This window comes from Stegodyphus dumicola, chromosome 7, assembly GCF_044657685.1.
Source record: "Stegodyphus dumicola isolate Sdum_Otavi_A_Nest chromosome 7, ASM4465768v1".
NCBI classification, from domain to species: Eukaryota; Metazoa; Arthropoda; class Arachnida; order Araneae; family Eresidae; genus Stegodyphus; species Stegodyphus dumicola.
In genome coordinates this window covers 63,955,759-63,972,067 of record NC_140774.1, presented here as the reverse complement: position 1 = coordinate 63,972,067, position 16,309 = coordinate 63,955,759, and the positions used below count along the sequence as shown (strand labels likewise).

At 31.2% G+C, this 16,309-nt stretch overlaps 1 protein-coding gene across 3 annotated transcripts in view; it reads left to right on the top strand.

Moving 5' to 3' along the window:
• LOC118205059 (transmembrane and coiled-coil domains protein 2-like) overlaps nucleotides 1-16,309 on the top strand; it is an 83,469-nt gene that overhangs the window by 29,447 nt on the left and 37,713 nt on the right. For 2 of the 3 annotated variants that reach the window (XM_085820354.1, XM_085820352.1), the window contains exons 5-9: nucleotides 2,984-3,028; nucleotides 5,012-5,077; nucleotides 5,158-5,240; nucleotides 11,275-11,344; nucleotides 11,791-12,025. In XM_085820354.1, coding sequence (XP_085676480.1) covers nucleotides 2,984-3,028; nucleotides 5,012-5,077; nucleotides 5,158-5,240; nucleotides 11,275-11,344; nucleotides 11,791-12,025 — 499 coding nt within the window. The remainder of the gene's footprint in view (nucleotides 1-2,983; nucleotides 3,029-5,011; nucleotides 5,078-5,157; nucleotides 5,241-11,274; nucleotides 11,345-11,790; nucleotides 12,026-16,309) is intronic. The other variant, XM_085820353.1, reaches the window with a different exon arrangement.

Here is a 16,309-nt window from a genome sequence, read left to right as displayed (position 1 = left end):
TACCACGTGACTGAACTTTTGATGTACTGTATGTAACATCAGACAATTTTATGACTGTTAGTTCATTTTTCAGTTAATTTTTCCTTTATTGTAAAACATAGCTATTTGGCTTGTAATGTATAAAACTGTGATATAATTTGACATTTCATATGATTTTTCTTAATACCTTTCTATTATGCAGTATTTTCATGTACCGTAATTTCTGGAAGAAAGGCCGCATCAGCGTAAATGCCGCAGTCGAGAAAAATGGCGGGAAAAGAATTAAAATTACACAGAAACGCCGCATCCGCGTAAACGCCGCAATAGATTAAATTGACATCATCGTGGGCCGTATAGATGAAAAATCTCAACCTATGTCCTGATATATGACATATCAGTTAAGAAAAAAGCTTGAAATGAAACCATAACTCAAAAATAAATTAAAGGTAAGAAATGTTGAAAATATATTTACGTTCGCGAATATACTTATATTTACCCATTAAAGAAGTCCATATTTGTAATACTCAGACTATATTATAAAAAAATGTTGCAACAATGAAATATTAAATTTGGATGACAAAAGGAAATTTTAAATTTTACTTACAAAAGGAATTACAGCAAACTCTACATCATATGAAGCCATCAAAATCTGATTCTTCACTATCTGAATTAAAAAGATTTAGTAAATCCTGATCTAAGTCCAAGTCTTCCAGATCATCACATTCATCCTCTTGGTGTACAGTCTCTTTATCTAAGGATATAATTTCAGCTTCTTTGAACCCTGCTATTATTGACGATGTTTTTACCGATTTCCACGCACTTCCTACCCACTTTGCAACTTCTTCATAAGATGCTTTACGCATTTTACCGCTTTTGGTATACATATGCAATCCTTCACTCATCCAACACTCTCACCGCCTTCGGACTTCAGCTTTGAAGGATTTATTACCTGACAAATCTAATAGTTGTAAGATTTTTGTCAAACCACCAGGAATTATTGCTATGGTCGTAGACAAGTTTTGATATCTGGTTTTCACTGACTCAAGTAAATGAGCACGCATCGAATCCATTGTCAATAACCCTTTTGGTTGGAAAAAAGATCTCTTACGACACTGCCAAACATTTTTGTAGCCACTCATGCATGATTGTTTCGCACATCCACCCATTCTCATTTGCACAAATAATTACGTCATTAGGAAAATCTCCCGTCGGAATAGTTTTTCGTTTAAAAATGATCATTGGCTTTAGCTTGTCACTGTTTGCGGCACAAGCTAATGTAAATGACGTTCTTTCATGCCCCGTCGTAAGCACAGATACAGTTGTTGCACCAGTTTCACCAACAATTATGTTTGCAGGAGAGTTGAAAGCTAATGGTGTTTCATCCATATTTATTATCTGTGACTGAAAAAGTTTTTTTTTGGGGGGGTCACATATTTTAGAAAAGATGCCTTTTTATCCAGCCAGTCCATTGGTAATTGTTGCCCGACTGTTGTTCAAGTACGCCCAGAACTATTTTTTCTTTTCATAAATCTGCTACACCAGCAAGGCCCTCCTTTTAAATCATTTATGTTCATTTGTTTTGCTATAAATTTTGCTTGTAAGTGAATTTTTACAGTCAAAATTGCCATTCCCTTTCCTCGTTGCTTCTTTATCCAGTTTGCAAGGTCGTGCTCTAGATTTGGCCACCTTACAGTACCACTTCTTTTGGCTCGTTTCTGTTGTGGCATATTTTTAAGTTCTTTTTCAGTTCTACAATGTTGAACTCGTCTACTTCAAACTCTCGAGCTGCTGCTCTATTTCCAATTTGTTCAGCACGTGAAATTACATTAAGCAGATAGCTTCTGTGCCATTTAGATGCCATTTTCAAAATTTTTCCGCTCCCTTCTTACTTAAAAACTATCCAACATATACTTGTACCCAAACTGATGGGATCTGTATCTGGCAGAATGCCAAGAAAAATCTATTCATGCTGAAGAGGAAATATGTCAGAGTTCGTTATTGCGAGGCAGGTGGAGTCGTGTCCCCTTTCGAAAAAAATTTGTAGGAAAGGCAGGTGGGGAGAGGATGGGTCCTGGAAGATTCATCGAATGGCAGAGAAGAGAGACTATTCAAAATGATGAGAATGCTGATTTGAAAGGGGAAGAATGTTATTGTTCTGAGATCCTGTTAAGGGTGAATAAGGCATGTAGGTCCCTTCAAGGGAAAGAATGTAAACAAAATAACGTTCGCAAAAAGCAACTGAATAGTCTTTTGTGTGGGAACAACTGAGTGGTCTATGTACAATGACAAGGCCATCCAAACTATGTACAATGACTAAGTTATTCAAACTATGTACAATGACAAAGTTATTCAAACTATGCACAATGACCATGATAGGAAATATTTTATTTTTAGTGCATATAAACGCCACATAGGTAGAAACGCTGCACCCGCTGAAAATTTAATTTTTAAACACATAAACGCCATGGCGTTTCTTCTGGAAATTACGGTATCTCACGTTCTGCTGGCCTGTTTATGTCAGATAAGCAAAACTACTGTTTGTGTATAATTTTAATGTTAGTATTACTACCACATAATTTTTACCAAGTTTGTTTTATTTTTTATTTCATAAATCATCTATTTAAATGTTAAAAAATAATTAGTTCCTGCTTAAGATATTATTTTTGCAGTTTCGAAAAGATTATAGGATTTAAATGAAAATATTCATACATCAAAATTTTAGAAAATTCATCTGAACTTGAATATGAAGTTGCATATCTGTTCCTTCTGTGTGTGCAAGCATGTGATAATTCAGTTTATATTGTGTTTTAGTTAATTTAGTTTACTTCTTATAAATATGCAAGTTCAGCTTCAGGTATCCAGATATTCAGTATTGCTTCAGCTACTCTTTGATAAGCCATTTACATCGCTTCTATCTAGCTAGAGCATGTCTTATATGTATGTATTATATTAATCTAGCAATTTTCAATAATTATCAAAACTGAGTATAATATGTCTATTTCAGAGATGTTGGTGTTAACATCAAAGAAGGCATAACTGGATTTTCTGGGTATTTATTCTTTATTTTCTCTTTAAGTTATTTGTATACAGTATTTTTAATACTTCTTATGAGAGTTCTTGTTATATTACTTTGGATAATGCGTTTAATTTTTTCCTCCTGTCCTTAAACTAATATTTGTAAAAAGTTTAAGATGAAGGTTAGATGCTTTACTATTCCTTGAAAAATTTTTCAATATGTAATCTGTACTAATTTAAATGTCTCAATACAAAGTAATTTTAATTAGCAATTGTATTTCAATTTAGAGTGTAACATAAACAGTGAGTCCTAAATTTATGTGTAGAATACGAGTGTGTGACACTTAGCCAACATCCATTTAACCAATGAGACACTTAGCTGATAATATATTTGGCCGACACAGACAGTTAGCTGACAGGGCATTTAGCCTACACAGACTGACAGGACACTTAGTCGATGGCTACATATAGCCAACAGGTCATTTAACTGACACATATTTTCCAATAAGGCATTTTTGATGATAGCATGTTTAGTTGACAAAATGTACATATAGATAGAAAACATACCACAATGTTTTAGTAAAATCTCTGCATATTTATCTGAAAAAAAGAGCTTGTTCCAAGGTACCCAACAAGAAGGTGTATAAATAAGTACCATATTTTTTAATTTAATATTAAAGAATCTGGGTTTTAAAATTAAACAGAAAAGCAATCTTACTTTTGCATAGATTTTGAAATAAATTTTGAGAATAATCAGATATAGGTCTCTGTATTTCAGTTTGTTTTATTTGAGAAAGCACTCGAGGGCTATCTGCCTAAGGGAAGGTATGCTTTCAGCGCCCATGCAGCCAGCCCAACTGCTGGGGTTCGAACATCGGACTGAACTACCAGTACGGTATTTAGTTTCCGAATACGCTATGTATAATACAGTGGTGCTCAACTTTTTTTGCCCCATGTATCCCTTTCAGTATTGCTAGACGATCATTCCCTCCTCTTCTCCATTCCAAAACTCGAAAATGCCAATATGCTTATTTAAATTTATGCTATTTTTAAAGTTTATAAATTGAACAAGAAAAAGTATAGAAAATATTGATTAATTTAAAACTTGAATAAAATAGATTCATATTCATAGACAAAACTAAAGTACTTAGTAGGTAAACAAGAGGCTGGCTGCATCTCCCTTTTGAAACTGTGAAATTCTTTCCATTATAGAACCCCTGGCATAATATAACTAAAAATATTGTCATTAAAATTTTCAGATTTTTAAGTTATTTTTTAAAATGTACAGTAGAACTACTGATATCTGGCATACTTGGGACCATAGTCAATATTATTTTTCACCAAATCCGGGTAGTTGGGTTCTTTTTCTTTTGTAAGCCTAATGTCTATTTGTGGCAATGAAACTGGAAAATTTTATTTCTGTTATATTTTGTTATTTCACTGCATTATGCAGTTAAACAGTTCACTCAAAAGTCACTAAAACAAATACATGTTTTTGCGTAAACATATAATGCATATTCATTTCAATTAAAATAAAACAAGAAGATTAAATTTAATTTATGCAAGCATTAATATTAAGCAAAGAAATTCCTTTAAATTTCCATAAAACAAAAGGTACAGATTAAATTCAACTAAATTGTTACTGTTGAACTAATATTAAACTAAAGTATTTTTATTGGTGTAAAGTAATATAATTAGCAGTATAGTATATATAAAATGTTTTATACTTACAATTTATAATAAAATTATGCTTTCTATGACAATCTGATAGAGCTATCTGCTTTGTTACGCAAGTGTGCAAAATAGCAGATGAATCTGCATGTCGTCCATTGTACTGTAAAATATTATCTTTTTATCTTATTTAAATGGAATTAAACATACATGTATAAGTTTATCATTTATTGAGTTTTACTTGGCCTAGTTGAACAAAAGGTCCAGATAAATGGAGTACTACTATACATGAATATATTTGTAATTTTGAATCTTGATTTTGCTGCATATAATTTTATTTAAATAGAGGTGTTGTTGGGAACATAAAAGGAGGATTGTCAGGTCTAACGCAGGCTACGCATAGTGCTGCAGAGTAAGCTTTTGTATTAAGTTCTTGAGAAATTTTTCTTAGCACAGCATATTCACTTTCTTACATTCCCTTTTGTTTTACAGAACAGTTATGTCCAAGCCTCGAGAGTTTGCTCATCTCATAAAGAACCGGTTTGGAAGTGCTGATAACATTAGCTCTTTGGAAAGTATGTTTCTTCCGTATGATTATCTAGCAATACTTAATTACATATTTTAAAGTAATTAACTACTGTGATGTAATCTATAAAATGAGTTAATAATATGAAAGTATGCAATATATGTTTAATATATTTCACATGTAAATATCATATGTTATAAATCATATTTAAGCACATCATGTTAAAGAAAAAAGTGATTAAATGTCTTAAAGAGACTCATTGATGTTGTAAATGTTCAAAATACCAACTTGTCAGGTTCATTAGTGGTGTACTGATGGCTAGTTTCACTGCTGGGGGGGAATTAAAAACTGGTTATCTCATTGAATTTCTCTTGTAATAAAATTTCCTTCATTTTCATTAATTGCTGTATAATATTTTTTTATTATCCTAAGCTTTTTTCCTGTTAATGAGAAGTAGACTACATTTTCTTTGATTGCTAACTCTCTAGATCAGCTGTTCTCACCCTTTTGGCTAATACAGACCATTTAAACAAAAGTTGAAATAGTTTAGTACCACCACTACATTTTACAATGATTATTTGTTATTTGTCAAATTCTCAATAGAAATATTAAAATATGTTTTTGCCATTTGCACAGCCTATTGGCTATTTGTGTTAAATATGTACACATAAAAAAATATTAAAAACTCATTACCATTTTAATTATCAAAATTTAAAATATAATGCTTTAACTCTGAAATTTTGTGTGAAATTTGGACCTGTTTAAGAGAGATAAATTCCTTTAATATCTGGTCTTATTTTGCGTAGTTTTCACCATAAATTAGGATCCACTTTTAAATTTGTTCAGTATTTGTTTTTCAAATATAACATGGAAGGAAATCTTTGTACACACAAATAGGTTGGGCAAAAAGTCAATAAAAATTTAATAGCTTTTATTTGAAATACCTTTAAATTTTTTTTTTTTTTTTTTTTTTTTTTTGTTTACTCAAAAGTTGACACAAGTGTGTTATTTTTGAAATCTTCAGTTATAGTCTGATCACATGGGATTTCTATCAATTGTTTTTTTTCTTCACGAGCTAAAATTTCAGGTACATTTGAACAAAATGAATTTCTAATCCAATTTTCTTTTTCATAATCCCTGGGAAAACACATGTTGAAATTATTTTTCAGTGAAAAACAATGATTTTTAATGTTCAATGCTTTTTTCTTTTATTTTCAAATTATTTTCTGTTAGAAAACTTTCTAAAAGTAGTAAAAAGCTTAAAATATTATAAAATTCTTTGATTATTAGCTTGAGTTTTTTATCAGTGCATTTATATTATCTCTAATGATAACCAATTTACACTGTCATTATAATCCTAAATTTAATTCATTGAACTTTCCAAAAGTATCAGCTAAATATTCTAAACATGCCAAACATAATTCACTAAATAAACAATTTTGCAATTCACATTTTGAATCACAGAGGATTTAAAACTTTGCCTGTGGACAACCACCTTACTTCGGATTGTAACAAAAGCATTTCACGTGCACTGCCCATCTCTTGGCATAAAATCGTTAATATTCTTGAATTAAAAACTCTGCTTTTAATGAAATTAACTATTTTCACACCTTGATTCAAAACGGTTTTCAGGTTTTCGAGGATTGTTTTGGATACTAAAGATTCATGAAAAATAGGAGCAGTGAGTGAATTTAGTTTCAGATGGTTTTCAGGTTTTCAAGGATTGTTTTGGATACTAAAGATTCATGAAAAATGGGAGCAGTGAGTGAATTTAGTTTCGGATGTGACTTTCTTTTATGTGATAAATAACACCACAATGTTTTCCTGTTAAAGCCCGTGCTCCATCACTGCATATGGCAATGCATTTATTCCAAGAAATATCATTTTCAAACATAAAATTGTCAATTACTTTGAACATTTCATTTGCAGTTACTCTATAATGAAGAGATTAACACACGAAAAAAAAATACTCTGCAGCAATTCGTTTATCCTCTTCGAAATGTATGTAAACCCAATAACTGAACAAAAGTTCATTATATCAGTATTTTCATCCAACTGTAATGCGAAATACTCTGTTTATTTTTTGAATAAAGTTCGTCGTTTATGGAATTTGCCATTTCCTGAATTCATCGACTTACTGTATTGTTTGATAAGGGAATATTATCAAGTTCATTAGCTACTTTTTTGTGGAAAAAGCCTTTACATTTAAGGTCTTTTTAAATAAGAGGTTTATTTAAACCTTTATCTGACTTTAGTTACTTTCAGACATAGCAATAATTTGCCTCATGTCTGTCAGGGATTTGAGAGTGTTTAACTTTTATCAAATCAAGTAAGCCCTCATAGGAACACTGCACAAAAAAAAAGGGGGGACAGTTTTATATCTCCCATTTTACTGGCCCCCCATTGACAAAATTCAAATTGTGTTTTCTATGTCTTGAAAGCGCGACTTACGATATATATTAGATTTATATAGAGCATTTTTCTAACATAGGTGTTTTGACACAAAATCAAACTTTTTCTGAAGTAACAAATTTTTTTCCATATTTCGATTCTACGACTCAAAATTTTCCTATATATTAAATTTTGTAATTTTTGGTGATAAATTTATAGAGATTTTTCAGGTTTAACTTTAGGCAGGCCCAAAGAACTAGTTGACGTTTGAATGCTTTAATTATGTCAAACATGTTCATAATGATATAATCTTTTCCTTGTAACGATAAATTTAAATCGGTTAAGTGTTTGGTTATATCAACCAAGAAAGATAATCTTGTATCCATATTGGATAGTAAAACAAACTTACGTCTTGATTTTTCGTTTTTAAAAACTGACATATTTCTTCTTTCAAATCCCAGAATTGTTTGAGAATCTTGGAGCAAGGTAACCAACGTACCTTGGTATAGTAGGACAAACCCGAATATTCACTATCTAACTCATTTAAGAAAGCAGTGATTTGACACTGATTTAAACCTCGAGATCTTATAAAATTTATAACTTTTTTTATATATGACAAAACATTCTCCATATTTATTACTTTCGTGCATAGAACTTCTTGATGTATAATACAATGCATATGATGAATGTTTGAACCGTGAATTTCACTAAGTTTTTTTCTTAGTAATGCTACGAAGCCCTTGTTTTTCCCGGTCATTGATGGAGCGCCAACTGTAGTTACAGAATTTAATTTTGCCAAAGGTAGATTGTATTTCTGCAGAAGTCCAAAAACACAAGTAAATATATCTTCTCCTGTGGTAGTACCAGGCATCGGTATTAGTTAAAGTAATTCCTCAAAAATGTTAAAATTCTTGTCACGAGAACGAAGAAACACTGCGAATTGAGCTTTGCCACTAATGTCCGTGCTCTCGTCACAGGCAATGGAGAAACTTTCGAAACTAGATGATTTTGCTTTGATCTGATCACTTAAATTCGCGGCTAAATCAGTAACTCTTTCCGCAACTGTACTTCGAGACAATGAAATTGATTGAAAAGCCTTCACATTTCCAGGACAAACAATTTCTCCAGCTTTCATTAGGCATTCCTTGATGAAATCACCGTCAGTAAAAGGCTTCGAATGTTTAGCTATCAACTCGGACAAGACGTAGCTTGCATGTACCGGCGCTTCACTTTCTTGCAATACTTTACTAAACATGGACTGTTGCTTTTTCACTCCTAACTTGAGCTCTTTCAACTTTTCTTCTCTCATTAATCCTTCGTAATTGTTATATTTCGATTTGTGTTGTTCGTAATGATGTTTAATATTATATAACTTTGGCACATTAATAGTATTATTACATATCAAGCAGATTATTTTATCTTTTATTTCACAGCAAAAATATTCTAATTCCCATTTTACTTGGAATATTCTATTTTTGTCAGCGATTTTTCGTTTAATTTTATTACCACTTGGTTTTGATATATACATACTGAATACAAAGGGCTGGAATAAACACGGTTAACGTTAAAAAGTTAACAAAAATTTATTCTTTCCACAAGAGATAAATCAAAATGCTGAAATATTTCTTCAAAAATATTCTAACAATATCACAAAATGTCAAACGTTTAGCAAAAATCAATTCAAAACAGAGAAACTAATTCTATCTCACAGCGAAATCGGTACAAATCAATCACAGCATTAAGTAAACAAACAGTTCGCTAGAACTACAGCTACTACTGCGATGAATTTTTTTGTTCTCTACTTTTATAAGCTTTATAATTAATTTCTCGAATATACTGGAAACATCTATAAATATCTGGATTTTTATGGATGGCAACAGCAATTACGAGATATTTATTTATTAGGCATTAAATGCACGCGCTGTTCTATTTTTAACCTTCCAACGCAGCTGTCTTTTCAAAAATTGTCTGCATTGCTAAGGCAACATGAAGCAAATCTAATTACAATTCTAAATAAAAAAAAAAACTAAATAAATAAATAAATAACTATGAAATCCGTAACAATATGAATTAAGTAATAATTAATAATAAAGCAAAGTGCATGCACATGCATGCACCAATATATCGTACAAAACTATGATTGGAAAACTGAGACCATGAGTTCGGCCACATTCGGCTATCGGGGGATGCGTAGAAGTTCTGAGTGCACGTGTCCCCCAAAAGCCGAAGGTAGCTGAACACAAGCTACTCACACGCATTTGTAATTTAAGTAGTGTGTGTATCAGCTTGCTGTGAGTAATCTAACAACACTGAATAAATTATCGTTAATTACTTAGCAGTAAACATTTCATTTTTTTCTTCATCGATATGTTATTTTATTATTATATATTATTATTTGCCAATATATTGGCCGGGCCACAAAAATATTTGTTGTGGGCCGCGAGTTTGACATCCTTGACTTAAAGTAACAAAAACCTTTCAATACTTGTGTACTATTTTTGAACTCTGATAGTTTCTCTTAAAATAATCTTCAGATTTATCCTTTAAATTGACATGCTGAGATTCAAGATGTCTTTTAAGAAACTATGGTTTTATACTTTGATTGGATAAAAGTTCACTGCAAATAACACACTGAGGTTGAGGGTCCATTTCATCTCCATTCCAAGTTAACCCATATGATAAATAACTTTCATTATATTTTTTATAAACAACTTTTCTTTTCAATATTCTTAGTGCTAGTAGATTGCCCTGGATACATCACCTGTGAATAATCACTTTTCCACAAAGTCAATTCTAGCCATTTTTCCATTTTGAAAAATCTAGATTTGTCTTATTATTTTTTCACAAATATTTAAATACACAATATATTGCGAGTTCTTCAAAAACAAAAGACAGTATTCTCAAATCGCATAGAAAAGTAAGGAATGCAAAGCAACAAGAAGCGAGTAAGGAATACAAAGCAACAAGAAACAATATTTTATGTTATTCTAATTGAAAATAGAGCAATACGAGCCTGGAAATGGTGGCAACATAAAGTGTAGACATGCTAATAAACCGATCAGATCAAATTAATAATCTACTATTATATTTTTATAGGAACTTATTTTTATTTCCTATTAAATAAAACATCCATTTCGGTTACTCCTTTTAAAAATATCATTTATGACAGATTTTGTTATATCTATGGCTAAAAGAATATTTATGAAAATAAAAATGGATTACTCTGCTAAAGTCTGTGAGCAGCTATTGACCTTGAACGAAGCTCAGGTAGCATAAATTTAGAAGTGTTAGAGGAAAAACTTAAACAGGATGTTGGGTTATTTAATTTTTGAATTTAATAGTTAAAAATACTTTGTTTGTTTTTTTCTATACCACCTATTTTGCTCTTGCATACCACCAGTTGAGAATCGCTGCTCTATATAAATGACCTGCTGTTCTGCTGTGATAATAGCATTTCTAATTATAATAAGCTGTGATAAACTGGTGAGGAAATGATTAGAGCCAATAGGCAAAATTTTAATCTTAGGCAAAACTTTACTCTTGAAAAGTAGAGTTCTGTTTTAACCTTTTTCCACCCTTGATTACATAACATTTTATTAAACGGTTGTGTGATTTAATGCATACATATGATATCTTATTATTAGTATTTAATATTAAATTGTTGATTGCTGTTTATGATATGTATTTTGTAGAAATACCCCAAGAGTCTTCTGAAACACAGCAGCGAAATTTGCATGGGAGTGCAACATTTACGCATTGCAGGTAATATTGTATTTGTTCTTCTCAATGCTAAGGTAAACATTAATAAATTGGTGTTGTGTTTTATTTTTGAAATGTAGAATTTTTAAGCATTTTCTAATGAAAGGTTTAAACCTAAAGTACTGATAGCCTTAGTTCCTTTGACACATGTGTGGCTGTATTTCTGTTTGCTATGACAAGAGTTGCTACTACTTGTGCAACAAAAAAAAAAAAAAAAAAAAAAAAAAAAAAAAAAAAAAAAACATCATTATATGTCTTAATAAAAGTTAAAAAAATGTGTTAAGTAAAATTTAATTTTGTATCTAAGTACTATATCAGTTATATGTCTTAATACTTTGCTATATTTTCAGTAATTTTTAAAAATTTAAAAGGATATTAAATACTAGTAAATAGCTTTAAGATTTTATTTCCTGTTCTAGTTTATTGTAAAATAATTTTACACTTCTTAGTAAATATCCATCAGATGATGAAAGTTCCAGCTTGACATCAGGTTCTGGTGGTCATTTAATCGCTGGGAGTATTTCAAGTCCTCGTCATCAACCACTGCTTCAAAGATCACCTCCAGAGCATTCATCTACGCCTACTGTGACACCTTTGGTTGCAGATTTGGAGCCAATTCTTCAAGAATTGCGTGAGCGTCGTGAAGAATACCATCACTTAGTTGATGAAGTTGAGGCTCTCAAAGTAAAGCTTTCTCATATGTTTGTTTAGAGATATTAATTTCATTTCTGTTTCATAAACCAAATAAGAGATCATTAATGTGTAAATCAATATTCAGTAGAGAAAGCCAATATGACGTTTTCCTGCTTTTACGTGACACTTCATTACTATACTTTTTCTGAATTCCTACTATCATGTAGAAATTAAAATATGACAGTTGATTTTTTATAAGTTCATAGAATCCAAATCGTAAAGTACAATAGAATGGAATTTTTTCCTGAAATTGTCGGAGGAACAGAAACGTCAAGTCAAAATTGTGAAAGTATTAACTACTTATTTACATATTAGCGCTAGATTACTAAACCTTCTTAACTTTTACAAGTCTTCTGGTGACTGTATATGATTTATGTTTCCCTTACACCTGATTTGCTTATGACCTTCAGTATTTTCAATCAGAATAAGCTTACATATAAAATTATATGGACTTTTGCTCAGTTTTATTTTTTAAGCATATTCAAATTCATATTGTGAGCATTAGTTATCACAATTTAGTGATAGCATTATCAATTTTTTGTGTAATCATTTATTTCATTTACTGAATTTAAAAAATCATATAACAGTACTGAAGTTTATTATAGTGATTTACAAAAACTAGTTTTATTTAAAAAAATTATTAACATCTCAAAGGAAGTTGCTTTTACATACTGTGTGCTCTTAAGGCAGAGAGAAGAGGGAAAAAATGCACCAAGAAGTTATGTGATAGTAATGAAATTTTATGTACAATTTCTTTTCAATACAATATGCAAATGGTTAAATTTTGGCAGCCAATAAATGAATAGCTGGAACTATAGAACATCATGAATAAGCATCCAAATGGTGTTTAAAAGAGGAAAAATTCCAGGTTTAGGGCATGACTTCCATTCAAATTCGAATCTACTTATTCATTTTAACTGTAACCAATGCCTTGTAAATTGGTTTAAAAAAAAGTTTGTGAATTTCCAACAGTGGTTTGTCATATTGTGCCAGTTAACCGCTTGCCTGATTATCCCGAGTTATCTTGGGTTCTTATATATTGCAGTTAATTATTATCCCGTGAAAACTCGGGTGAAGTAGAATTTGTTAGTATGATTTGTTTTATCACAGTTTTACTCAGCCTGGAGGAAATGAAAGGAAATATTCTGCTTTGGTTGGTATTTTGCCCAATTTTTTGATTGTGCACGTTCTTTTGGAGGGACTGGTCACGTGTTTCCCTATTGTACAGTATAAGTGGGCTTGTGGATTAGTAATGTATATAAAGAAGGATACATGGGTTGAAAAAAATGAAGTAATAGCGATCATGCAAGATAGTGAAAGTGATGATTTTTCAGATAGTTATTATGAAGAAGTGGAAAAATTTTTTTAAAAAAAAAATCAAATTCAACACGGCAGTGTACTTTGTGCTCCTGTGAAAGAGATTCCAGCGGTAAGCCAGTAAGAAAAGAGACCAGATACCAGTGTATAATGTCAGGTATCACTTTATGTTGTCCCTTGTTTAAAAAGCTATCATACAAAGACTAATATTTAACTTTTTTTCGTTTGCCCGACATAACTCGGGATAGTAAACTAATATTAAAACTAAATGCTTTTACACCTTCAAAAAATTAAAAATTCAACTTAAAACCTACATAATTTGATTTGTTTCATTTCATTGTATTTAATAATAAAATAAAAAAAATGTGATGATTTTTTGCAATTTTTTTCAAAAACATTTATTAGGGAAGCGGTTAAGAGAAGACATGCAGTTTGATTTGTACCAATCTACCTGCTACTTATTAAAGTAGCAGTAACTTAACTTTAAAAAGTAACAGATCAATCAAATCAAATAATAGCTCAATGTTTGGATCAAAGTGATCCTGTCCTATTGACAATGTTGGCAGGAATGGTTGAACCATGACAAAGCACAGCATCAAAAAGGCAGCAGTCAATCTATAGCAATAAGTCGTGTGCCTCCATTTCAGTCTCAACTTAGTGTATACTTCCGAAAAGACAGACTCTACAAGATTAGACTGGGTGGGTGACACAAAAGTTTTTTTTTTTTTTTTTTTGTCTGTGTGTTGTTCTTGTTGTTTGTTTGTTTTTTTTAAATAGATTGAGTTTTGTTATCATAAAAATGCATAATTTGAAAGTCGTTACTCAGTTTACTGCTGAACTCCTGCATTCCCTTGATCAGAAACTCGCATCAGGTAATCTTCTGAAATTTCAGAATTAAAAGTGTTTTTCAAGAAACAGATGATGCTGATCTTATGAAAAAATGTTTTTTTAAAGTGACAATTTCAAAATTAAATATTCCATTAAAAATGGTCATCGGCTAAGATATGAAGCAATTTCGACAACCAATCTCATTGCAGAACATTGCAGAAGATGCTCACATTGCAGAACAATTCAGACATCTGAAACTGTCACATGAATGCACTTTTATGGTTGTGTTAAGGTGTCTAACTTATGAACCACAATCAAACTCCAAAGTCATTTACTATCATCAAGGATGTGCAACTGGCACTCCACTTCCCATCTGTGTCAGACAGTTGACAACATGAGCAAACAGCACCAGACCTAGATGCAAGTGAGCCCCTGGATCACCACAGTGGAGGACCTCAGACATGACAAAAATATGCGCTTCTGTGCAAGGGGGAAGGCAAATTATGAATATGTCACATGTGTTACAGTGCCATGCTCTGTAGTGCAATGATAAGCTCTGTTAGGTATGCCCACATACTGCAGTAGTCACATCAGTGCACAGGGCTCAGGACCATAACATGGCCTTTTTCACAACAAACTGTCATATCTCCTTGTATCACATTAAAAATTTCTGTTGGGAGGAGTAGTGATCACAAGATTAGATGGATGCTTGCCCAACAAAACAGTTCAAGTATCTGAAACTATTGCAAAAGTGCTGTTTTATGATATTAGTTGCCACAAAGCAGATCCATGATTGAACCCAAGGTTATTTCCATCTGCAGAGACATGGGGTCTGATTTGATAATACTGCGCTTCCCATCTGTGCGAATCAGTGTTGCCAGATCGTGTGTTTTTTATAAATTTGCTACTTTTGACAAATTTATGTGTATGCAATTTTGTGAAATTTTTGCTACTCCATCATTTCCTTGTGCTATTTTTTGTGATTTCAAAGTTTTTTTTAATATATCATAAAATATGTATATGTTAAAATAATCTATTAAATATTTATATCTATTAAATTAATTTATAGCTAAAAAATGAGGCTTAACTAGAAGTTGGCTCTGCCTATGAAGTCTTAGGGCAGCTGCAAACAGTTTTCACTGCTAGTCACTGGTGTTTTCATGTATTTGATTGATTGCTTTTAATCTTCTTGTGTTCTGTGGATAGGCTTGCAAAATTTATGTCTGATTATAGCTGCTGTGTTAATTAAAGTGTGAATTATAGGTGATGTGAAAAACTCAATGTTATCTTTCAAAATTCTTGGCTTAAAATACACATTTGAGAATTGGCTAATGAAAACAACAAGATTGAAGCTTATGTTGCAAGTTATGTAAATGTGAACTTGGGGCACATTAAGCTGATTTAATGAAGCATGGTACTTCTCTAAAGCAAGAAATAAATGCCATCAAATTTACCATCTGATACTTACTTTTATCGAATACAAAATATACAGCATTGATAAAGAATTGCTCAAAGAACAAATAATTGATATTAATAAATCCTCATTTTTTCTTAGATTGGATGAGTCTGCAGATGTTGCCAGCATCTATGTTTATGAGTACATTATTGTAATGAAGAAGAAAATAAAATAGTGACATACTTTTTAGTCATTTATTTTCCTATGACACTAGATAAGATATCTTCACAATACAGTGGAATATGATTACAGTAAATCCTTTTGAGGTAATAACTTCTGAAAATATCCTGTATTTATGAGAACATAAATTAACATTAGTGCTGTAAAACAATTATTTCCTTAGGAAATGAAAATGAAATCAAGAATGGTTGACTTAGAGAATACTCAGCTTGCTTGTTCTGTAATATATTTTATTTCAAATGCTACTTGGTTTTAAAATGAAATATTTTTAGAACTAATACATAGTATCTAAGCAAGACAGAGTTAAAACTTCAGAAATTAAGCCATGAAGGTATATTTATAATTGTTATTCTATCCATAAAACTACAAGACATCATTCTTTATTTCTTTACACTTTTTTTTTTTTTTTTTTTTTTTTTTTTTTTTTTTTTTTTATTAAAATTCTGCAAAATGTTAAGTGCAAAGGATAACTTTTATTTAGCATGTAAATTTGT